At 40.8% G+C, this 25,951-nt stretch overlaps 1 protein-coding gene across 12 annotated transcripts in view; it reads left to right on the top strand.

Annotated features, from left to right (window-relative positions):
- The window catches only part of UNC80 (unc-80 homolog, NALCN channel complex subunit), a 230,625-nt gene that overhangs the window by 173,128 nt on the left and 31,546 nt on the right, over window positions 1–25,951 (top strand). For 11 of the 12 annotated variants that reach the window (XM_059393393.1, XM_059393382.1, XM_059393389.1 and 8 more), the window contains 11 exons: window positions 910–999; window positions 1,707–1,808; window positions 3,758–3,938; window positions 5,509–5,777; window positions 7,647–7,781; window positions 9,255–9,393; window positions 10,326–10,422; window positions 14,938–15,108; window positions 18,191–18,283; window positions 19,706–19,741; window positions 20,085–20,303. In XM_059393393.1, the coding sequence (XP_059249376.1) occupies window positions 910–999; window positions 1,707–1,808; window positions 3,758–3,938; window positions 5,509–5,777; window positions 7,647–7,781; window positions 9,255–9,393; window positions 10,326–10,422; window positions 14,938–15,108; window positions 18,191–18,283; window positions 19,706–19,741; window positions 20,085–20,303 (1,532 nt within the window). The remainder of the gene's footprint in view (window positions 1–909; window positions 1,000–1,706; window positions 1,809–3,757; window positions 3,939–5,508; window positions 5,778–7,646; window positions 7,782–9,254; window positions 9,394–10,325; window positions 10,423–14,937; window positions 15,109–18,190; window positions 18,284–19,705; window positions 19,742–20,084; window positions 20,304–25,951) is intronic. The other variant, XM_059393388.1, reaches the window with a different exon arrangement.

Below are 25,951 nucleotides of genomic sequence, written 5' to 3' on the forward strand. Positions count from 1 at the left end.
CAGAACAATATACCTGAGAATAAATCAGGTGAGTCAAGAAAGTATCTTTAATGGTTATGGCAGTTGTGCCCTTCAGCAGAAAGACAATCCATTGTTACACACACCGGTAAGGCTTTTAAGGTAACGTAGTAAGTAAAGTACTACAGCGATTCCCCATCGATCTGGATTCCAAACTTTTAGTAAGCTGATTTCCTAGAACACAGCTCCAAGCCCAGACAGAAGCAGGAAGTGTCTCTGAAAAATTCAGTTGAACCAAACGTGTATATCTTATTTCAGTACAAAATGCCTCCTTCGGGCCTTACCCAGACATTGCCAGAGAATTTCTGAGGCCCAGTGCAGCAAACTTCAACAACCACTCCATTCTCCTACTCACACTGAATACTAGAGTAGCAGGAAGGCAAACAGAGTTAAGTCCCAACCCTGATTCTACCATAACCATTGTGCCCTAAATCGAACAGGACCTCTCCAGGCTCAGATTCTTTTTCACCAGTACTGGGGTACTAGTGCAGGGTATCCAAGTTACTGACATGGAGGGCATCGAGCTCAGAAAACAGTATACAATAATGGCTCAATGTGTTGTAGCTTGTGTTATTTTTAATGGCGTTACCAAACATGCTTTCTTCCTGGCGTTGAGACCAGTAGATGCCACTGTGCCTCCACAGTTCACTCTTCAGTCTGAATTTATAATTATACATCTTTTAGCACTTGGAGTCTCTATTATGTCATTCTTTGGGCAACTGTGTATCCAAATCCAATGTGTATCCATACCTATATACATATAAAAAGTATGCAATATCTATAATCCTTAGAATCCTTAAAGTTACTTTGTTTTCGTGATATTTGTATCTTCCAGCATACTACCTGGCACATGGTATGTTCTCCATAAACATTTGTTTATTCTTGTTCTAGGAATGTCTGGAGTTTTTTAATATCCCAGAATCTCAGTCAACCCATTATTTTCTCATGGACAAACGATGGAACCTTATCCACTACAATAAGGTGAGACTGGGCAGTGATGCTCTCCTGCTGAGTTGTGTCGGAAACTTGTCATGCCTTTCCAGAATGTTGTTCTCACTCGGGGAGCCATTGCTGTTCAGAGGTTGGGAGTAAGGCCCCTTCGGTGACACCAGCTTATGTCAGTGTAGCTTTGGACGAGCCACGGCACCTTTGTGCCCTTCATTTTCCTTGTCTGTAAAATGAAGAGGATGATAATAGTATCTGCCCTACGTTGCAATAATTAAAGGTGATAAGGCAAGTTAAGCATTCATTATTACTACCTCCTGATGAAAAATTAAGTTGCCCCTATGTTAAGTATGTGTGTCTGCTTGGAATTTTTATGTCCTTGTTCCTTTTTTTATTATGTTGAGTGTGACCCTGGTGACCTGACCTAATGATCAAAGGGCACCTCAAGGCCATCATTTTAAAATGACTTTCTTCCTCCAGAATGTCCTTTATTAAATTGCCCTTGGCTCCTCTGCTCCTGATGGAGCACCCTAGTGTTTGGAAAGGATGCTAAGCCTAGGTGGTTTGATGCTTTTCTGAGGTGGGGATTTCTCTTCCCTAGGATTTTATAGAATTGGAAAGCATAAATGATAAAACCTTTAGAAAATACATAACTTTGCTTGACATTTGGGTAAAGAGGAAATGAGAGTCAAACGTTTAATCATCTGAACTCTTTTTTGTCTCTTTGTGTAATCCTGCCACAGACATATGTTCGGGATATTTATCCTTTCCGGAGATCGGTATCCCCACAGCTGAACCTTGTACATATGCATCCGGAGAAAGGACAGGAGCTCATTCAGAAGCAGGTGCCTGCCCCATATATATTTTATTATATGGTTTTATCAAGTCATTGGGATGATCAGTGAATGTGTTGCCAATCCTGAGATTCTGATTCAGTCCTCTCCAGAGAGAATGGATGGGTAGATCCTCAATCAATAGTTCCCAAAAATCATGTGTTAGTTTTCATAATTTGGATCATAATGTAAAAGGATCAAGGAACACTCACTTGGATTAATGCTATGACAAACACTGGGTATAAGCGCTAGAAATCTTTGAATTTATTTATCTACTGGTTTCCAAGTTTTCTTTTCACATTTTTGTAAACCAGGATCGGAAGTACACAAATGTCACTCTAAGAAAGTTGCCACAGAGGTTTACACTAGTTGGGAAAAATAAAATAAAAGGGATCAATGTATAATGCCTGGGAAAAGCACTGAGCTAAGCTGCAGAGACTTGGACACAGTCTTAGCTCTGCCATTGACTGGTCACCTGGCCTCAGGCATTTACTAATTTCCCTTAAAACAGGAGGAGACATAATCAAGCAGTTGTACTTAAATATATGATTGAAGAACAAAATAAAGAAATTCACTATTTGTATGAGAAATGTAACAGTAGTCCACAATTTGAATAATGATACAATTTTATTATAGTTTATGTGTTAAATTCATTTTTTTTTCATTTTTAAAGATTTTATTACAGAGAGAGAGAGCACGCGCACTCTTGCACATGCCCAAATAGGAAGGATAGGCTAAGGGGTGGAGGAAGGAACTATCAAGCAGACTCCACACCAAGTGCACTCAACAGGGGGCTTCATCCCAGGAACCTGAGATCATGACCTGAGCCAAAATCCAAGACCTTAATTGACTGAGCCATCCAGGCAACCCCCCCACATTAATTTATTTTTAATAAAATGTCTAAACAAGAATTTCGGGATAATTTATCTTTTCTGTTTCTCTGCACATATCAAGGTTATTTTGACATCAAATGATTCAAAATAACTTCATGAAATGAATGAAAATGGCATAGAATTAGACCACTTAAATAATTAAAAATATAGTTAGCATAAACAACCTGAACTGCAGTGGAAAGAAGCAAGTATTACAAACTGTGAGGTATTGGGTCTTAAGTATATGTAACTGTATAATTTCTAAACTAATTACCCCCAAGTTATCTCAGCCCCTGATTTTGGCAGCAAAAGAATTAAAACCGTAATCAACATAGCACTTCATTAGTGTTTTCTATTTATGTTTAAGAATATGTTTTTAAATTGCATAAAATGGAGCTGTTGTTCTACATACACTCCAAGTTGGAATTTTAAGATTTCTTTCTGAGTTTTGCAGGGAAACTGTAGTATTCAAGCCTGTGGTTCTGGCCCTGGAGCTTCCTCAGCAGCTTTGGACTGCCCATGATAGCCCCTACGCACCCATCATCAATAGAAAAGGAACAAAGAGAAGGGACCAAGAGAATCCTGTCCATGCTATCTACGTCCCATCAGCTTTTGTCCCAAGATAGGTTCTGCCTGGATCCCATTTCAGTCCTTTTTTAAGAGAAAAACCCAGAACAGCTTAAGGCATCAGTGGAAATGGTAGAGGCACTTGGAACTTACTGACTGGCTCCTGCTGGAAAAAATCTTCCACAGTGTGACATCCAGACAAATGGGCTCTATTTAATATGGAAGGATTCCTGACAATGCTTGCATTGTGCTCCGGCAGCCTGCAAACCCCTGAGAAACACTTCCTTCTGTGGAACAGGCGGGTACAGGAAGTAAGAGTCAATCAAGCATTGTTTGCTCTTTCGGTGGGGTAAAGAAAAAAAAATTTCTCCCTCAATTCAACACTGCCCCCCCCTTGATTTTTTTTTTTTTTTTAATCAGCTGCATTTGCCATGAAAGATTTGACTTCAAGATCTTCACTCCTTTTAATTTCAGGGTTGCTAATTCTCCTTTTCCTCTGCTCCTGCTTTTGTTTGCTGCTAGGTGTTCACTCGGAAGCTGGAGGAAGTCGGGCGGGTTTTGTTTCTCATCTCCCTGACTCAGAAGATCCCCACAGCCCACAAACAGTCCCATGTCTCCATGCTCCAGGAAGACCTCCTCCGACTACCCTCATTCCCCCGAAGTGCTATTGACGCTGAATTTTCACTCTTCAGTGATCCACAAGGTATCAAAAAAAAAAAAAAAATGCATTTTTTTCTTGGGCTTCCTATGCCTTTGTTTGGTCCTCAGCTGGAAAGCATCATTACCAGTTTCTCTAAGCCCGTGCTTCTCAGCCTGAGGCATCAGAATCACCTGGAGAATCTGATAAACAAATATTGCTGGGTCCACCCGCCCCAGCTCCTCATTCAGTAGCTCTGAAATGGAGCCCAGGAACTCAAATTTCAGCAAGTTCCTAGGTGATGTTGATGATGCTATTCCAGGGATCAAACGGAGACCACTGTTCTTAACTAACCATAAGCAGGGATTTTTGGTTTTTGTTTTTTTTTTAATTTAAATTCAATTAATTAATACATAAAGTATTATTGGTTTCAGAGGCAGAGGTCAGTGACTCATCAATCTTATATAATACTGTACTCATTACATCACGTACCCTCCTTAATGTCTATCACTCAGTTACTCCATCTCCCAACCCCTGTCCCCTCCAGCAACCCTCAGGTTGTTTCCTATGATTAAAAGTCTCTTATGGTTTTTCTTCCTATCTGGTTTTGTCTTGTTTTATTCCCCCCACCCCCATGATCCTCTGTCTTGTTTCTTAAATTCCACATATCAGTGAGATCATATGATAATTGTCTTTCTCTGACTTATTTAGCTTAGCATAGTACCCTCTAGTTCCATCCACCATGTCATCGCAAATTGCAAGATTTTATTTTTTGATGGCTGAGTAGTTTTCATATATATATATATATATATACCACATCTTCTTTCCATAAGCAGTTGAAGCAGTATGGTATTGTTAGGGTAGGTAGTAATAGGTATTATTACTTGATTAAGTGAAGATCAGGTGTTCATATGAACTTCAGGAGGCAAAATTCATTTACAGAAATCAGGACAGTGGTTTCCTCTGAGTTGGGGGGGTGCAATGGAGCTCCTAGGAACTTTCTGAGATGATGAAATGGTCTATATATTGACTAGTGCGTTGGTTACATGAGTGTGTATTTTTGTCAAAAGTCATGGAACTCTCCATTAGAGATCTGTGCATGTTTGTTTTACTCTGAGTTACACCTGAATGGAGAGTTAGTTAGAGACAGAGAGACAGAAAGAGACTCTCTTTGAAGCCTTGCAGGGTGACTCACTTATTAACTTAAGATATTCACAATTAGCCTCCCAGTGTTCAATGTCTTCTCCAGCCAGAAGCTCCAGAGCAAAAGGTAGAAAGAGCTCTACTCTGTCCAGGAGTTTAGAGATCTAGAACCAGACCCAGCCCTGCCATTTCCTTTCTGCAACAACTAACTTTTTTCTCAAAGCCACAGTTGAAGCAGTAGCAACACGCTGCAAATACCAGCCGTGTCTTGCCTACAGAGTCGAATCAAAGAGGTGATGATGGAAGTCCTTTGAGAACCAGGGGGTGTGAGACCAGCGGCAGCAGCGTGTGCTGGTAGCATTTCCTCAGCACATTGTCACATCCCAGATTGGAACAAATGGGAAGCAGCAGTGCCCTCCACGGGGCTCGTCCTCCCACGCCGACAGGATTGGCGTAGGGCTAATTCTGTCTCTGCTGTTTCATGTTCTCACAGCTGGCAAGGAGCTGTTCGGCCTCGACACTCTTCAGAAAAGCTTGTGGATCCAGCTCCTGGAAGAGATGTTCCTGGGCATGCCGAGCGAGTTTCCCTGGGGAGATGAAATCATGCTCTTCCTCAATGTGTTCAACGGGGCTCTGATCCTCCACCCAGAAGACAGCGCCCTGCTCCGGCAATACGCCGCCACCGTCATCAACAGCGCCGTGCACTTCAACCACCTGTTCTCTCTCAGCGGCTACCAGTGGATCCTGCCCACCATGCTGCAGGTGTGGCTCAGCCTCCTCTCCAGAAAATCACCTGCCCCTACGGCAGGTCAACAAGACCTGTACTAAGACTTTTAAAGGATGGAGTTATCTGTTTTTGTGGCAGTCGACAGCACCAAGTGAAATCTCCCCCAGAATTTTCCGGAAGGTCACAATACCCTGTTCTATCTATCCTGAGATATCCCAGACCTGGAAGAGGCTTTCCTATTTCCTCTATCCACTCTTTGAGGGGTTCCCAAAGTGCTGTCACTGAACCCGAAGCATCATCATTGCCTGGGAATTTGTTAGAAATACACATCCTTGGGCCCCACCCCAGACCTCCTTAAGCAGAACCTGTGGAGTCAGGGCCCATTCATCTGGACTCTTATAAGACCTCCGGGGGGTCTGATGCCCTAGAAGTTTGGGAATCATTGCTCTCTTTACTCAAATGTATGGCAAGTGTCCCGATGATGTTTCTCCTGAGAGATTTTCTGATCTCTGAATCGAGATTTCTGCTGCTATTAAACTTGCTATGCTGAGACTGCAGGAGGTTAAGTCAGCAGGAACAATTTCCATGTACTCAGGTCTAATGTGTATCTGGCTATGTTTAGGAGTAGTGGTTGAAGTTCAGACAGAGCTTAGGGGCTCATCGTAGTCCTCTACTTCTATGGAAGTTTTAAAAAAATTATTAAACTGGGGCACCTGGGTGGCTCAGTTGGTTAAACATCCGCCTTGGGCTCAGGTCATGATCCCAGGGTTCTGGGATAGAGTCCCAGATCCCTGCTCAGCAGGGAGCCTGCTTCTCCCTCGCCCTCTGCTGGCTGTTCTGCCTACTTGTGCTCTCTAGCTCTCTGTCAAATAACTAAAGAATTTTTTTTTTTAATTATAAAAGTAATTCATGCTTGTGCAAAGTAAGGTTTGTTCAATCTACAGGGGCAAGACATTTTCTTGAGTATCAGGCCTCTCCTATTTTTAAATAGCTGAAATTTTCTCTATTTTTATGACTTTTTTACAGATTTCTAAAAATAATGAATGCTTGTTATAAAATCCAGAAGATAAATTTTAAAGGAGAAAACAAAGATCGTGCATAACCCTCCTTCCTAGATAACCATTTATTCATACTTCTTGAAAATCCTTACACTCTATCCTGCCTTTTTTTTTTTTTTTTTTTTTTTTGAACAAAAGTTGGATCATACCACATGTTGGAGTTTGGTACCTGCTTTTCTCACACCACACTAGGAGTATCACAGGCATTTTCTCATGTAGCTACATTCAGTGCTAGAGCATCCTTCTAATAGCTACATAATATTCTGTTGTTTGCATATACCATAAGTCACTTAACCTATCCCAATTTATGAATAGTTTTAAATTTTCCACTATTGTAAACAAAATTACATAGGAATTCCTGTCTATCCATCTTTGTACCTTTGTCCAATTCTTTTCTTGAGATAAATTCCTAGCAACAAACTCCCTAGGAAAAAGCATATTCATGTTTATTACCAAATTTCTCACAAAAGAGGTTATACTCTGTTATACTCCCATCTACCAGCGTATTAAATTAGCCGTTTCTCTCCATGCTTCCCATAGCTATGAGGTCTTTTGTTTTTGTTTTGTTTTGTTTTTGTAGAGAGAGAAAGACTGTGAGGGGCAGGCCGGGGGAGGGCAGGGAAGGGGAGAGGAAGAGAATCTTAAGCAGTCTCCATGTTCGGCACAGAGCCTGGCACGGGGCTTGAACTTAGGACCCTGAGAGTATGACCTGAGCCAAAAATCAGGAGTCAGATACTTAACCGACTAAGCCACCCACGTGCCCCTCCATAACTATGAATTTTAAAAGCAAACACAACTCTGATATGCTGTTGAGGCATTTTCTGAATACGTGGCGTTTTTCCACAGGTGTACTCCGATTATGAAAGTAACCCCCAGTTGCGTCAAGCCATCGAATTTGCCTGCCACCAGTTCTACATTCTACACCGAAAACCATTTGTGCTGCAGCTGTTTGCTAGTGTGGCCCCTCTCCTGGAGTTTCCTGTAAGTGAGCTCTGTGGAAATAAATGTAGACCAACCCCATGAGAAAAGCAAAGGCTCTTTTAGTTAGAGTGTGCTACAGCAAGGGAGTTCACCACTTGGGTCTTGGCAAAGACTCAAAGGCAGACAGAGGAGTAAGAAAATTCAATGGTGGAGAAAAAAATCAGGTATGCCCTGATTGGAGGCTGTTGGGCGGGGGGGGTGGGGAGCTGTAAGCAGGCTAACTAGATGTGGGCCATCCTATTTAATTGGCTAAGGGTACATATTTGTCTTTCTCTGATTGGTCTAGTTGAAAGCAGGAACAAGGGAGGATCAGGGAATCTGTCAGTTGTCATCAAGTCCTCCATTTGGGGGCCAATGGTTAAACGGGTTATTGTTTGGTTTCCAGTAGAGCTAGTAGTCTGACTTCCTACTAACCTGACTTGTAGCAAGCTGGCTTCCTGGGCGGATTACTGGGGACAATGATTTGGTTTCCTGGGCAGGTTACACAGGTTATAGATCAGAGTTCTATTTTTATATATGACCTGTTCATTTATATTGTCTGTTTGTATAATCAGTGTCTCAGCTCTCTTTCTTCAACCGGTGGGATACGAATCATAAATTATTTCTCTTCATTTTTCTTCAACACTCATCTCTGCCTGTAGGATATAGATAGGCCAACTCCCCAATTTTTTATACTCTGTTAATAAAAAGGAAGAGATTCCTGATTCTCATTCCTTTCTATCACTGTCTAGCACTCACGCTGCTTTTCTTTTTCTTCAGAATGCTTATACCACATCACATGTCATGCGTGTGTTGCACTGATATATATCTCTACCATACCCCAAAATAGAATTTAAGCTCCATTAAAGCAAGACCTTCATCTGTCTTTCTGTTTGCTTTTGATTTGTTTTTAGTTGTTTTGTTTGTATGCCTTTTTTGGTTTTGTTTTGTTATAACCTCACTATACAGAATTGTACATGGCACATAGTAGGAATTTTAGAGGGATTTGTTGTTTTAATGAATCAAAGCCATTTTAAATAACAAGATTTTAAATGGCAATCATCTCCATTTGAGAGTTATATTATCAAACAAGACCTGAAAAATGCCCAGAGTTGTTAAAATAAGCGTCTGTTTCCCCAGACATATTTGATGTGTTCAACTCCTACATTGCAAAAGCCCCTTTGGGAATGCTGAGCCCTTCCATTGCAGACCAGAGGAGACATTTACATGAATTGTTCTGGAGGTCTACATATTCCTGTATTTTTAGGAGTTTGTACAAATATCTCTTTGTACCAGATCAACATTTAATACATCCCTTGAGAGCCCGGTGTTCATTCCAAAAATCATGTAACAGCACTGCTGGATCCTGGGAGCTGCATGCCAAATCGATGTAATTGTTATCAGTGGTGGTGCATGTGAGATTTGAACTCCTGATCAAACCACATTAATGCCAAGGCAGAAATCAATAAACTAAAATAGACTTTCTTCATACAGGATGCTGCCAATAACGGACCCAACAAAGGCGTGTCGGCCCAGTGCCTGTTTGACCTGCTGCAGTCCCTAGAAGGAGAGGCCACTGACATATTAGACATCTTAGAGCTGGTCAAAGCTGAGAAGCCTCTTAAATCATTAGGTAAAAACAAAAGTTGCCCTGACCTTCCCTTTGTAGATTGTAATTTTTTTTAATGATTCTATTTTAAATTCTATATTAAATCAAAACAGAAAGAAAAATGGAAGAGTGGTATAAATTGAATGAGGACCTTTCTTATCTCCTGTTTTTTCTTACATTTCTTGAAAATTTTAAAGGTATCTGGCTGGCTTAGTCTGTTAGGTGAAGCATCTAACTCTTGGTTTCCGCTGGAGTCAAGATCTCAGAGATCAAGCTCTGAGATGCAGGGATCAAGCAGTGCTGTGGGCTGGGTACTCTGCACAGTGCTGTGGGCTGGGTACTCTGCACAGTGCTGTGGGCTGGGTACTCTGCACAGTCTGCTTGGCCCTCTCCCTTCCCCTCTACTCCTGCCTGCAAGCGCTCGCTCGCTCCCCCCCCCCCAAAAAGACAAGATCTTCAAAAAAATTTTTTTAATTTCTTGAAAATCCTAAAGAGTATGGAGTTCTCTACCATGGAAATTCTATTAAAACGGTGTCTGATACTACACTGCTCTAGTAACACAGTGTTCAGAAAATTAGGTTTTCCCAGACAATTCTAGGTGAGTAACTCTCTAAAATGGTCTTTTATGATCATGGAATGTGTAGAATAAGAGAAAATTCAACGATAAAGTCTCATGTCTTGGACATCTGCATGTCCTTGGATATCATCTAGTAGGTCAGATTTTTTTCTAAACTACCCCCCAAAAAGCACTTTTATTTTTCATCTGCTTATTCAAAATTGGGAAACAGAATTTTCAGTCCCTTTAGAGGAAGAAATTAATCGTGTTCACAGTGTAGGAATAAAATCTGACAGAGAAATGGCTATAAAATTTAACCGGAATGTTAAGAGTGATAATTTCTTCTTTTTCCCTGGTGGACTCCACTCTGATTTTGCACCTTGGCCTTCTGTACCTTCAGATTTCTGCTATGGAAACGAAGACCTGACATTCTCTATAAGCGAGGCCATTAAACTCTGTGTGACTGTGGTGGCATATGCTCCGGAGTCATTCAGAAGGTAATTCAGCCCTTTATTCTGTGCCTTGTGATAAGTAAATATGGCGAAGAAAATAGAAGTGAGCGAATACAACGGTTACATTTGCTAATATCATCTTGTAATATTCTGGCAAGGATGTTTTCAATAACGACAATCTAGGAAACTTACCATAGTACAGGTTCTGGAAAATATAGTAAATCTTCATTAATGTAAAATACCTAAAATTTGGAATTTGTGCAGCAGCTAAGATATTTAGTCTTGTTCAGGAAATACTGTCCTGACATGTGATACAAATTAATAGCAAACAAAATTCCAGGGCAAACCACTAAATTACTGAAGAAAATGCTTTTCATGGAGCAATAAGAACTCCTTTCCCACAAAGAGCAAGAATATCAATCTTGCCTGTCATTTCGCCAAGTGTAAGGAACACAAAGGAGTCACGTGGGAGGTGTCATCCCTACTTCAGGACGTTGGCTTTGGTCTGATTTATGTACTGATACGCAACATGGAAATCAGTCTCATCTTGCTATTAAAAGAGACTTTTTTTTTTTTTAAGATTTTATTTATTTATTTGACAGAGAGAAATTACAAGTACACTGAGAGGCAGGCAGAGAGAGAGAGAGAAGGAAGCAGGCTCCCCGCTGAGCAGAGAGCCCGATGCAGGACTCGATCCCAGGACCCTGAGATCATGACCTGAGCCGAAGGCAGCGGCTTAACCCACTGAGCCACCCAGGCACCCCAAAAGAGACCTTTTAAAGACAGAGACAGTAATTCAGATGAATCAGGGATAGCCCCCTGTTATGTACTTATAGGTCCCTAAAAATAATAGAGCTACATTCCTTTAAATGCACCCTGAGGTTGGCTTAATCAACTCTCTTAATGATATAATCCTCAATTATATCAATATTGGGCAATCTCTCCTTCTCTACTTCTCAATCTACTTTGATCTTTTCCTGTAATGTCTAGCTCATAAACAAAATCACAGGTTACATGCTATCATATTTTTCGTATAAGGATCAAGCTGGAAACGGGACCGCCTTGAAAATTCAGTGTGGAGGGAAGAAGTCCTACCCTGTTGCCAGCTCTTGCAAAAAGAAAGAAAACAGCGGAGCTGGTTTTGCCAGTGTATCTTTGTCAGTTTTTCTCTCAGATTAGTCTTTTTCCCTCCCCTAGAACAAAGTGAGGAAAGGGTTAAAGAGGGACCAGGACTCAGATTAATTGAATTCTCTCTGCATGAAAAATGAGTAAGAAATACCCACCCACCCCCAACCCCAAGATTCCTGGCTTTTTTTTTGGTGTTAATCAGTGGGGATTCAATATCATGCCTGTGGTCAACCAGAAATGTGGCTATGGCCCTCAAGGGAGCAAACCTGCAGTCTATAGTGATTGTCCTTCTCCTCCGTCCCTTGGGCTCCTCCTATAATATCACAGCCCCGTAAATGGCGAGACAGGGATTGAAACCCTGTGTCAAGTTAACTCCAAGCCCACTCTATTTATGGGTACAGAAACACTCCCTATCCTACTTCCTATTCCAAGTGGGTCCAAGTACATTGTTAGTAGGGTGTCTCAGAGGATCTGCAGTGAGAGGAAGTGATATCCAGACACTGCAGTAGTAAAATGCAGAAATCTTCTCCAATGTCAAAATGCCAATGACCTAGAAAACCCCCAGATTTAACTAAAAATCTTTTCCATTATCAAATTTCTGGTGAGACATGAAATCCTCTCTCAAGTTAAAATCCAAACACACTAAAATCAAAAGGAATTCAAGTTCACAATCACATTCTCTCGTTATTGTGAGCTAAAGGCCAAAGTCCAATCTTGTTACATTAAATTAAAATTAAAGAAAGAATTATCCTCCCTGGTTTGCTATTCTGTTCTGTCAGAGGGGTTCCTGAATTTCTGCGTAGACTCAAGTTGTCTTAAGCAGCTGTCCCCTGGGATCTCTCTTAAGGAACAAGTACAATTCTTATAACACTTCAGCACTGGTAACACCGAGTCCCTATTGTACTTAAATTTTTAGAGTAAATGTATTCTATTTAAATACAACATTTATACAAAAAAAGTTTTTAAAAATAATAACTTTATAGTTGTACCAATGTTGATAAAGTTAACCCATCTACACAACGACCACTCAAATGGAAAAATCAAAGGAGCTACTATCCTACAGTACAAATCATCTTTGTCTATTTCTGAACTCTATTCAAGTGAAATAATATAGTAGGTACTTTTTAATGTCCCGCTTTTGTTATTCAATATTACTTTATGAGTTTCCCCCACATCATTGTGCATCACCAGTTTGTTCTCCAGTATTTAATGTCTATGCCACAATTGATTTCTCGTGGACAGATTTCTGTGTTATATCCAATTTGAGGCCATTACAAATACTGCTGCAGTGAAATGTTTTTGTATGCGTCTTTGGGAGCTCATGTGTCTGTATTTCTGTAGGTGAAAATGCTGTGCTAGGTCATGGAATATCTGTATGTTTTGCTTTAGTAGATATTACTTGTTTTCCAAAGTGGCTGTGTCAATCTCTGTTTCCACCAGTGGCGTGTGCATGTCCCAATACTCTGCTGCCTCATCAGCATTTGATACTCAGTCTTTATTTTAGCTTTTTTTGGGGGGGTGATATTGATATCTCATTGTGTGTTTTAGTTTGCATTTCCCTCTTCCAAACTGGAAGGTTTGGAAGCTCTCCCAATGTTTAATGGAATTTGGATAGCTACTTTCGCAAAGTGCCTATTGAAGTCTTCCACCCATTTTTAAATGAGTTTATCAGCATTTATTTTATTTGATATGTTGAATTTGTCTAAAGAATCTGATGTAATTCCTTTGAGCTTATATGGACTGAGGTGCTGGTAAACATTTAATAACCAGCTCTCTGGGGGAATGGAGTCCCTGATACATAGCATTGCTAATTTGCTAATATCTAGAAATGGCTGAGTATGGGATACCAGCCTGACATCGTTGAACATGGGGTTGGAAACAGTTGCATATATAGATTGCCTTGACCTGTTAAATGTCCACTCCTGCACACCGCGGGTTATATGCATTCAAATAACATCTCTTACTCTGTGACTTATAATTTTACTCACCTAACATTATCTTTTAATGGATAGAAGTCTTCATTTTAACGTGGTCTAATGTATAACTATTTACCTTACTGTTTAGTGCTTTCTGTGTCCCCTTAAGAAATCTTGGCTAACCCAAGCTTATGAATATATCCCCTTCTAGTATCTGCCAAATGATTTGTTGTTTTTTACCCTCAATTTTTGGTATGATGTAAAGTAAAAGTCAAGATTTCGTTTTCCCATATAGATACTAATAGGCGATAGACAAAGTACCATTTATGGAAAGGTTAGCATTTCCCATTGCGTTGCAGTGTCATTCTTGTTATAAATCAAGTATCTGTGGATTTGTTTCAGACTCCTTATTTTGTTCCCCATGTCTGTCTGTCTCTCCTTGTGTTGTGGGGTCAGAGAGTACAACAGCCTGGAAAGAATTCTCCCCCCCTCCCCCGCCAAGAAAGAATTCTTGAGATGTTGTAAGGTGCAGCTTAGTGAGTTTATTTAAGTAGCAAGGGGACAGGACCTATGGGCAGAAATATCTGTACTTTTTGCTCTACGACGCTGGTGGTTATATGCTTCGTGCTCAAGGGGAGGATGACACGCAGGGAATGTTAGATCATAAATGCCTTCTTTGAACTTCTCATAAAACTACTTTTGCAAGATTTCTCTGGTACTTCTCATTCAGTTCGGTATTAACTATGGCTGAGACACATAGGCAGTCACGAGACCCTTTAAGAATGTAGCAACCAGCCTGTGTTTGATACCTATGGGACCTATGCAGGCTCTAGGTCAGCCTTCTGGGCTAAAGGTGAACGTCTTTCTGCTTCTATCCCTCATCACTTGCACCAATACTATGCTGTCTTAATTATTATAACTTTATAATAAGTCTGGCTGGTGTTTGTTCTTACTTTTACCGTCAGTGTTTCTAGGTACTCACATTTAACATGTATCTCTTACTAAGATGTCGTTGAGATTTTCATTATTCACTCCAATAAGCAGCCATTTTCCAACCTGCATCACAGACGCTGTTTCCACAGACTCTTTTCTTGAAAACTGCTTAACCTTTAAGAAGCCAGCCTCCCAGAGAAGGGTTTTATCTTGTCTACATTTTGTTTCAGCTGAAAATCACTCTTAGCAAATCCCCGAGTGGCAGCCATATTGATCGTCATGACGCTGACTTCTCTAGACGGAGCCACAGCTCCGCCAACCATTGCATGGTCTCTCCACCAGCTGTCCTTTCGCTACTTTTCCCCTCCCCACATATTCTCCCAAAAGGCAAGCAGAACTGCCTCAGCTTTTACTGGGTGCTCGATTAATTAGTGAATCAATTGATTAATTGGCGTCGGTCAATCTTCCCAGCAGCTTTACTAACTCTTGGCTTGGGTGGGGTGGGAAGGGGCCTCAGAACCAGGCTGTTAATTGCTCCCAAGTATAACCCAGCCAACCCAAGTGACTGGCTTTCTGATTAAAGTCTTCAGATGCTGATGGTCTTGGAAGCTCTAGTTCCCTGTTACCTACAGAAGCTAAAGAGACAGACATCACAAGTGGAGACGGTGCCTGCTGCCCGAGAGGAGATCGCAGCCACAGCTGCTCTGGCGACATCCCTGCAGGCTCTTTTGTACAGTGTAGAGGTCCTCACCAGGTAATCCCATCACAGAAATAGTCAGAGCCTCACATGGTACGTAGCTGCCAGAAAGAGGAAGAAAAACATGGCAGCTAAAAATCCCTAAAACCCTGTCTTTATTGACACACACCTGCCCAAACCCAGCCCTTTGTGGCTTAAAACTGCAAACATTCTCCAAGTTGTTTGGATAAATAATGCTAAGTACTCTGAATGATGAATAATAATAATAGTGATGATACCAAGAAGACATCTGCATGCACCTAAAACGGTCCGGGGCGGTTTTAACCCAGTGGTGAACGAATCGTTTTGTAAAAGGGCTAATGGGGTGAATGTGAAAATGTGATCCATATTTTTATTAGCTTTTATATTATTTTATGAGACATGAAATATCTGTAATTCCAACTAAGCTGCCTTTTATTATTTTACTGCTTGTAAAGAGTTCTGTTTGTTTTTTTGACTGTAGTTTCAGAAACTACATAACAAAAGTAAACAACAGAATTTTATTCTAATGCTAGAACTCAACAGATCCTCTGTGGGGCAAAGCTCTGTGGTGCTGGGATAGGGCCTGAGGAATTTGGGAATAGAAAGGTACGGTGACACCAGAGTTCAGCCCTAGACAAAGTACCAAGAAGTTAGCCCTGTCGCATGGGTCTTGGGTGCAGAAGCAGAATGCGCTGAGAGGCCAGACGGAGATGGGAGGGAGGATGGGCAGACAGAGTGAGAGGACTGAGAAGAGGAGGAGGCAGGAAGCTGTGCAGATATCTGGCTTGCTTTCTCTGTTCCCATCCAAAATGAGCTAGGAGATAGTGTTCCCCGTAGCAGAGGTGGGGATGACTTCTCCCTCAGGTGGTGTCTCTACTCCTCCATCCCATTTGGCCACATCCTTTTACCCTAAATTCTGTCTCTGATTTACTCCCACCAAAAGGCACCACCGTCTCCTGCCCCATCTTGCCCTGTTAATGAGAAGTAGCTGAAATCCTTCCATCCAGGAAGGACTTCTCTAGCATGTACCAGCAAGTGAGAGAGGGAAGGAGATTATGATTCATTAAGTCAGTATATATTTAGTTTCTAATGATGAGCTATATTGCCAACCTAGGCAAGCAAGAGTGTAGCCCAAAGGCCCTTGGCAGACTACCACTGTTGAAGGGCCCATATGCACCTGGCTGAGGGGATGGGAAATAGTAGTAGAACAGGGAGCCATGGCAAATTGCCTCTTCCAATGGGACCCACTCCTAATGCTTTGATGTTGGTTTCCTGAAAGTCCTAGAAGGAAGAATATCCTAAGGAGAAATGCTACTTTTACTCTTCCTTCTGGGCCTCTCTGGTTCTATCACTAGCATCTTCATGCAGTTAGAATAGAGAAGACTAACCAAGTCTTCCCACGGGCTGCCTTTGTTATTTCTCCTCACATCATACAATCTCAGTGCTTTCCTCCTATCTGTTCTTTTTATCAGAATAGGTCAACTAACTTATCCAACATTGACTTACCCAAAATTCCAAGAGTGGAATGGATGGAGTACTGACATTTAAAATTCTGTGACTCTAAATATTCCAGTGTATTTAACATTCTCTTGACAGAAGGGAGAACTAACCTCATTGGTCAGCCAAGAATAAGGTTGGCTTTGCCATTTTTACAAGTAAGAAGAGCCCCATTTCACTTCTGTTCTCCTAATTCCTTTACTCATGAACAAACATTGATTGTTACACACAAAGAAGCATATTACTACTGTGTTAATGTTAGTTTTCTGTTGTTATGTAATGCATTAGCACAAATTCAGAGGCATAAAACCAAACATTATCTTGTATTTCATAGGCCAGAACTGGGCAAGCTCAGCTGGTTTCTCTGCTCAGGGTCTCATGAGGCTGAAATTAAGATGGCGGTCAAGCTGGGCTCTTATCTGAAGGCCCTGGGGAAAACAATCCATTTCCAACCCCATTTAGATTTTTGGTGAACCCAGCATCATGCAGCTTTAGGTCTGAGTTTCCACCTCCTTCCTGTCAGCCACAGCCACTCTCTACTTTAGAGGGTACCAGCCTTTCTTCCCACATGGCCCCTTCTGTCTTCCAGCCAACAATGGCGCCCTGAGTCCTTCTCATGCTTCAAATCTCTTTGTTCCTAGCAAGAGAAAACTGCTTTTTTTAAGGCCTGATGCAGTAGGATTAGACCTACCCAGATAATTTCCCTTCGGCAGTGTAAAAGTTCATAATCACAGGGGTGATACCAGGGGAGTGTAGGGGCCCGGGGCCATCTTTAAGTTCTTCCACAACAATGGCACAGGAGGAGAAGGTCTAGTGTGATTATTAAAAGCTTACTTTCCAGCCACACCCAGCATACAGAAAATGAGCATCATAAAAGCAAGCCTGAAAGAGTTCATACAAGACTTGCTTTGGAAAGCTGCGTCCCTTCCATTGCTCTCAGAGGTCAACAGAGAGACAAAGATTACCTAGGATTTAAAGTAAACCCTACAAATATAAAAGCTGTGAGATGATTCAGATCTATTTCTGAGCATCTAAATTACTGACTTATAGATACGAATTTACTCATTTTTCTGGGTAGTCTTAAGTATAATTTTGCCTAGAAGGGTTCTTTCATTCTTTGATAGTTTTTTCAGAAAAATAAGGTGGCTGATTACAATGTAAGTGGCCAAAATGTTATGTACATCGTTACCTTTCACTTACAGTCCAGAACAGTTAACTTCCTAGTAATCTATCAAGTTGAAAAAGGAGCTCTTGACTCTCACTGAATCATAAAGACTTAGAAGCCTGAGTTCATAAATGTCTGGTTTGAAGTGTCATAGTTTATACCTCAGAACTAAGAAGCAGAAGAACTTAAATCATGGTATGCTAACAGACCCCTGGGAATCCATGATCCCTTTAAAGTACCTCTCAGAACAGAAACAGCAAGAGTGTGACAGAAAAGCCCAACACAACTCTCTCTCTCTCTCTCTCTCTCTCTCTCTCTCTCTTTTTCTTACAATAGTCTCTTTTTAAGACTCTGTGAGTAATTTAAAATTTATGTGAGCTTCTGTCACTTGAGGACTTTGTAAATGTCTCCACTTCAATTTTTCTTTTGTTGTGGTGGTTCCTGTCCCTATCACAGGCCCATGACAGCCCCACAGATGAGCAGGTGTGACCAAGGTCATAAGGGAACCACCACAGCCAATCACACCATGTCGTCTGGGGTGAACACTAGGTAAGTCACTGGCCTTATTCTCCTGTGGTCTCTCTATGTCATACAACCCGAATCTCAGCCATTGGGAATGCAAGGAATCCTGAAATAGTCAATATTGAGTGCGAAACCCTCCAAGGAAAAGAAAGGAAGGCGAGAGTTTAAAGTTACAAGGCTTCTTTTAACACCGTCAGAGAGAAATCCAAGCCACCTTTGTAAATCGGCACAGTGTCGGTTTGTTTGCATGGACACGCAAGATGTTTTCTGCTGCCTGGGTGGTCTTTGATCTATTCCAGTGTTGTTTCATTTGCCTCCAAGAAAAAGGCAATGAAGCAATAATAATCAGGGGGTGGTTTCTCATTCCCATGGCAGTTATACGGGGTCAACTTTCTTTCATCTGGGCAGATTTTCCACAGGCATTTCATCCGAATTTTAACTTGGGTCCTCAAATGATGCTCTCGTGGTCCTTGACTTAATCACCCCCCCTCCCCCACACCACCCCCTGTTTTGCTATAACTCAGACTACTGGCTATACTAGTAATACTTACACAGCTTCATCCTGTCCGTGTTAACCACCAAATACCCTAACACACAAACACACACACACACACACACACACACACACACATACACACACACAAATATTTAATTAACTTCTTCCTCCAAGGAAGGCTTAAGAGAGGGCAAACCCCAAATCAGGTAGAGAAAAAGTTCTTTTTTCCCAGGATGGAATTATTAGTTAGTAGGGAAATCTTAAGGAGAAACTTTGCAATTTTCCATTCTCTCTGAAGCACAGTTTTAAGAATGTATCATCCTTTATGTAAAGTTAATTCCCTACTCATCATTTATATTACAAATAAAGCAAATATCAGACCCAACTGTAAGTTAGCTGATGTGATGGTTAGCTCATGCCTCAATTTCTCAGATATCAAGAAAAAACAAAAACATTGTAAGTGATATTCGGGGGCTAGATTCAAGTATCCGATAAAAGGTACACAGGAAAAGAGAGTTTCTAAAGTCCTGTTATTAATCCGTCCTCAAGCGGTAAGTTTCCAGAACTGAAAGGAAGTCTGCCATATTTCTTCCTCTGATCCCCAGAAACAGAGCACATGGTATTAAAACTGTAACTTGGATTCATGCTGCTTTCAAAGCTTTTCAAAAGTCCCCTCATTTGGCTGCATTCCATGACTTTGTATGTGTTTTTATAATGTATTTCTATGCATGCTCTACCAGTGGGACGGTATAGCAGCAGCTATATTGGCAGCATGTGTGGTGGCCAAATGAAAGACGAAGATTTTATATTTTAGGATTAGTCCATGTGCGTTGGTGAGCTTAGCAGTATGTGTAGCTTCAAGGGCTTCTCACAAGAAACAGTCCCCAGGAAGCCCCACCACAGGGCCCCTGTGCTTGCCTCATCGTTATGCAGACTGTTCTTCTGATTCCCAGGTACCAGGAACAAGGCGCCAAACTGCACTTTATCAGGTACAGAGAGACAAGCTCTGATTTCGTACGCATTCTGACGTCTTGTAATGATTGTCTTTTGAGCTGGGTTATGGTTCCATAAGATTTCATTTCATTAATGCATGTCATATTGTTTCTGGGTAAATCCTCAGGAAGCAGCTTGCGTAAAGCCATTGCCATTTGGGATGGCAGTCTCTTCTAGGGTGGCACATTTTCTTTACCCTGTAGACAAGGTTCTCCTCATGAATGCACATGATACGTAATATAAGGAATCGTACCTTTTCCGTCAGTGTGAGGTTCTCCTCCCACAGTGACCACACACGCACTTTTTCAGACCCCCGGTTAAATTTTTGTAATCCCCCAGGGAAAATCTTCACTTACTGGAGGAAGGGCAAGGCCTTCCCAGAGAGGAACTTGATGAACGCATTGCTCGGGAGGAGTTCCGAAGGCCTCGGGAGTCCCTGCTGAATATCTGTACCGAATTTTACAAGCACTGTGGGCCCAGGCTGAAGATCTTGCAAAATCTGGCTGGGGAGCCACGGGTTACGGCCCTGGAGTTGCTGGATGTGAAGTCACACATGAGGTATTGTCCCTGCTTTTCCTGCTTCCGAATGTGGACAGTGTTGGGATATACGTTTTGGGGTGTGGGTGTCAGGGTCTCTTATCCTGAGAGACCTCTCAGGATAAGAACTTGGGTATTCAGAGTGATTTTTGTGTGGGGGGGGGGGGGGGGGCTTGGATGCATATCATATAGGGCCATCCAGGAAAATGTATATTAAGTTTGTCAAAAAGGATCTCAGGATAGACAGGGGGAGAGTCCTCTCAAAGACAGAAAAGCATAGTTCATGTATTTACCTCAATAAAAGAGAGTAAAAGGGAAATTTTGTCACCTAAATTCTTAGAAAAGTAGCCTTCATCCGAGTCCTATTTACTGCCCAGATTCTGAATTTTCACAAGAACTGTGTTTCCTCTCTGTCAGCTTACAAGAAAAAAAATTCACTACTGTTTTCTGCCCAAAGGCTTGCTCTGTTCCTGTACTACCTGGGGACTCAGTAATGAGCCCTGTAGGGAAGGGAGCTAGTTTTAACTCTGAGCCACACTTTTCTCTGATCCCTTTTACACACGTTGTTCGTAATAACCTTCCAGTGTTTCAAACAAAAAATGTCCTGCTGGAAATCTGGACGAGGCCAGTCATTGTTTAAAAAGTTTTACTGTGGGTGTACCAGGGAGAGGCTCTAGACTTGCTAGTCTGTGCACTCGTATTTCCTTCTTCCTATTGTGTTGTCTTATCTCACTTGTTGTGATAAATCATGAAGTCTGTGTGTATATTCTCAGATTCTTAAAAGAAACATTCTAGATGTTCTATGCAAATTTGTAACAATTTGTAAAAGGTCATAGAAACTCCTTGAAAGGAAAGTTCTGTAGGTAGCAAAATATTCACTCAAAAAGTTTAGTAAACTTATAAAGCTGAAGGGAGAGTGAGGTTCTAGCCATTCAGGATTAACACTGCTATTTGGCAAAACGTGCTGATTCCCTGATTGCCATCAACTTTTCTCTTAAAATTATCCCTTGAAAATTTTAGAAAGTACTAAGTAAGCGAAAATGAGAGTCCATAAATGTAGAGAGTAGATGGACTCTTTTTCTTCCCAGCTAATTTCACATTCTGAATTGTTGGCACACACCCAGGACTCCAGAGCTTCGTGTGTGTTCGTGTTCCCAACACACAGAAATGGGAAAGAGCTTATTTCACATGGAGAATTTCAGCACCTACACTGGCAAAGGGTAGGAAGGTTTGGAGTAGGACGAGGCTATTGCCATAGCAACCTAGTGTTCCTTCCAGTCAGTCTATCTTTCCTCCTTTCCCACTGATGACGGCTAGGGGAACCAAATAATCCTGTGAACACAGCAACATCACTTTCCTATGATCAGAGGGTGAGAACTGCCCATTGCCATTTTGAGGGAGTGAAGGGACAAGATTCCTAAAAAATGGATGAGAATAAGAGGAGATCAGGATCCTGGGTTAGAAACTGCCCTATAATTTGACCATTTGTAACTATACTTCTTAAGGCATTGGAGGAAGGGGAGTGTGTTCGTTAGAGAGGTCTGGAGCGCCCTCTAGAGGCCAGACCTTGTTAAAGGTTAAATGAGCTATAGTTCAAATGACTGACTTCAGTGCCCTGGCACTGAGTTAATAGAGTTCAACAGATACTAAGGCTAATGAATATGGCCCAAATTCTATGCTAGACACTGGGAATGTAAAATAAAGTCCTGGGTCTCCCCATGACCACAGGCTAGCACAAGCAGCACACATAAGAAAGTAACTACAATACTGTTGCAAGTACTCTAGATCACGTGTATATATCTATGTATTTATCATTTTATAAAACAGTTGAGGCAACTTTGAAAATTAAACAAAGGGATAGAATATACAAGTTAGAGAGTCAGAATAAAGTGAAAAATTAGCAAGGAAATAATTATGTTTATGATGATATTAACACAGGAAATCTATATGATTTGATCAGATTAGATGCCATTCATGAACTTAAATTTGATTTTGAGCTTCCAAGTTTTCAAAGCAATGAGGAGGAAATGACCTATTACAAAATCAGTGTCGATAAGATAAAAAACACCTAGCTGTTCGATAAAAAATTACTTTTCTAAAATACAAAGATAAGAAATGTCTCCTGGTTGGTGTTTGTTAAAAGGAAAGAGTGGTGGAATGAACAACACCCTGGTGGAGATAAAGTGTTAGTTTCGCATGGTTGGAAGCCTGTCAGTACTGAAGGTTGGCATAACATCACAATGCAATTAATCAAGACCAACCTATCTGAAGCCAAGATATTGTCTTTCAAAAGCACGATTTTTTCATTGCCTATTGGAGGAGAGGCAGAACTTTTATTTCCAGGAAACAGACTAAGTGACCTCTATTAATGCTGTTTCTCACAACAAGACTATGATTAAAAAAAAAAAAAAAAAGAGGAACTGCCATGATCTCTGGCCAAACAGAGATATTCTATGTTGCTAAGTAGGGATAGACCCATATACTTTGACCTTGCACCAACCAAAAGGCATTATATAGATTTTTTTTTCTTATAAATTAAATATACATTTGGATATATGTAAAAGTCAGAACCATGGGCACATAGGTCCTGTTTAAAGTTGTAAGAATGGATAGTATCACTCAAGGAAAGAAGATTGATGAAAACAGGAATGGCATAATGGAAGAGATAGAGGAGATGTTTACATGAAGTCTCTGATTCAAGCCAGAGAACCAAGAGGCAATGCAAGAGGCAATCTGTACTCCTGCATTAGCAAAATAGATGGCTGACTTCAGGGATCTCTGATAAGATAGAGTCTCTGTGCTAAGGGAATTTAATGCTTCATTTGCCCAAACCAGAGCTGCCAAAGCGGCAGTGTGTGTGTGTGTGTGTGTGTGTGTGTGTGTGTGTGTGTACATATATATGTCAGGATAATGAGATCTCTAAGTCCAGCTTGCTCTCTCGCTCTCTCTCTCTCTTCTCCCTCCCACTCTCCCTTTGTCTCTCTCTCTCCATCCCTCCCCGTCTCTCCCCTTCCCTCCTTCCCTCGCCTCCCTGCCTCCTTCTCTTCAACTCTTCCTCTCAATGGGAAAATCTCTTGTGTTCTCACTGGGAAATGACCATAGGAATATTTTTTTACCAAGGGATTATCCATGTGCTGGTATAGCAGAGACTATATTAAAGGAAATGTTTGTGTTATGCTCAATGCAAATTCATTTTTACCACCAGAGGGATTAGAGAAATTCAGGTAGTAATGCGTAAAATGACTCAAATTCAGTTCTAAATACTGTTTTTCATGCTTAAAATAGACAGATTGATCCTTTCTCAGGCATTTCTCAATGTTATCTGTAAAATAATAAGGGAAAAAGAAATGTGTGCATGGGGATATGCTCTAATCTGTCATTCAAACAACCGAAAAATTAAAGAATTTTCTGCATGACACATTTGTGAGGAAGAGATAAACAGAAGAATACACAGGCTTTTAAAATGATTTAAGACATGCGCATTCACACAGTTTCCAGGAGACAATGTGAATGTTCAGTCTGGAGACAAGACAATAACTAGCTCCTGATAATGAAGGGTTGCCATGGAGAAGATGGGTTGAATTCATGCTTCCAGATTAAGCTTGGGTGGAAGAAACTGAGGGAATTGGCCATCTAATATGAGAAGAGCTTCTTGGAGTGTAGACCTCTATGGATGGTGAGAACAGCCTTACGCAGTGGTGAATTCTCCATCCGTGGCACTAGTCAGATGAAGTTATGGTAGAGTAGTCCATGTGTTCGAGAGACAGTGGTTTGACTGTGATTCCTAAACCAGAGCGCCTGTCGGAATGGCCTAGGGCTCTTAAACCTGAAGTCCTTTAAAGCATTTGTCCTATCTCTTTTGAAGTAATCAAAGAGAAATTTCACCTTACAAAAACGCTGTAGATAAAACGTGAGAAAAGGAATGACACAATATTGCTGGTGTGCTACTTCTGATGAATTAATGGATGTGTGCCGTGGTCACGTGTGGCAACTAACACCATGAAGAGTGACAAGTAGGAATCATGTGCCTCCTGGTGAAAGGACACATCACCTATGAAATACACTTGCTAGGAAATCCAAACCTAATCTAATCTCACCCCTAGTGTGACTACCAATTGGATGAAACCCGGAAGCAATAGGATAGATTAAATGATAACAAGGAGATTCAATCAGCAAAATCTGGAGTGTGGAAAATGTTACTTAACAAACAGCCCATTTCCTCAAGAAATAAATTATAAAAACATGGGGGGGGAGAAAAAACAGAAGAAGGGAACCTACATAGTCGAAGAGACTTAAGAGAAATATCAATCAATTGAAATGTTATGGGGCTTATTTTATTGTGATCTGTTTAAAGAAAAGTGTACTTAAGAATTATGAAATAAGGCGGGAATTTTGAAAACTGACTGGATATCTTTATTTTTATAGGAATTATTTTTAACTTGTTAGCTGTCATAATTGCATTATGGATAATTTTTTTAAGTTCTTAACCTTAGAGACACATACTGAAGTATATGTACTGATAAAACGATGTGATGCTTGGGATTTACTTCAGAGGAGTTCAGGGTAATGGGGAGGGGGAGATTGTGGGTATAAATGAAACTGGAGGGGCTATGAGCTGAACATTGTTAAATCTGGGTGATGGGTACATGAGGGGTGCATTATATACTTGCCTCTCTACCTTTGTATATACATGTTCAAGTTTTTCAAAATTAAGGTAAAAAATATGCAGATTTCTGGACCCAATCCTTGGGCCATATTTATTAAATCTTGGGTGAGGCCTGAGAAATGATACTCTTTATTTCTACTTTAAGCTGAATTTTTTAAAGTAAGAAGATCCAGTCAGGGTTTCCATATATGGAACCCCACTGCCTCAGGACTATTAAGAGCTCTTTCAACTTTAAGATTGAGGATTATACCTTCTGGGCATTTCCAAGCAAATTTGCTTTAAAAAACAAAACAAAACAAACAAAAAACTGAAAATCTTGGGGCACCTGGCTGGCTGGTCAGTGGAGCATGTAACTCTTGATCTCAGGGTCGTGAGTTCGAGCCTCATGTTGGGTATAGAGATTACTGAAAAATAGTCTTAAAAAAAAAGGTAAGAAAAAATAGAAAAGCTGATTTCTGATGTCCTGTTATCTGGAATATCCTCTTTTAGTAACAGTTCTGAAAACCGTCAACATATGGATGCCTCCTGATGGCACCACATACAAGTGCTCTTCTAGGCAACATTAGGCCTCTCTGTTCCCTTTTCCCATCAGAATCTCCCTCCACTTCAAAGGATACTTTGAATGCCTGGCTAGGCATATCCTGATTTGAGCCAAAGATTCAGATAATTGGTAAGAGTGGCTTACTTACCCTTCTTAATTTGTTTTCAAAGGAATTTCCAGTACCTTAAAGAATATCGACATTTCAGCCACTGTGATAAGAGTCTTGGGTATATTTTTTTAGGATATGAGTTTTTTTTTTTTAAAGAAGATTAAGCTCAAATCATACAGCATACAAATCATACGGCAAGATATTACCATGAATGGGTATACATTGCCTCTTAATATCATCTTCTATACATTCTGCAACAACTCAATGTATTTGGTAGGGAAGAATCATAAAATTTTTAAATGCTTTTTTTTAAGATTTTAAATACTCTCTACACCAACCTTGGGGCTCAAACC

Source organism: Mustela nigripes, chromosome 3, assembly GCF_022355385.1.
Source record: "Mustela nigripes isolate SB6536 chromosome 3, MUSNIG.SB6536, whole genome shotgun sequence".
Taxonomy (NCBI): Eukaryota; Metazoa; Chordata; class Mammalia; order Carnivora; family Mustelidae; genus Mustela; species Mustela nigripes.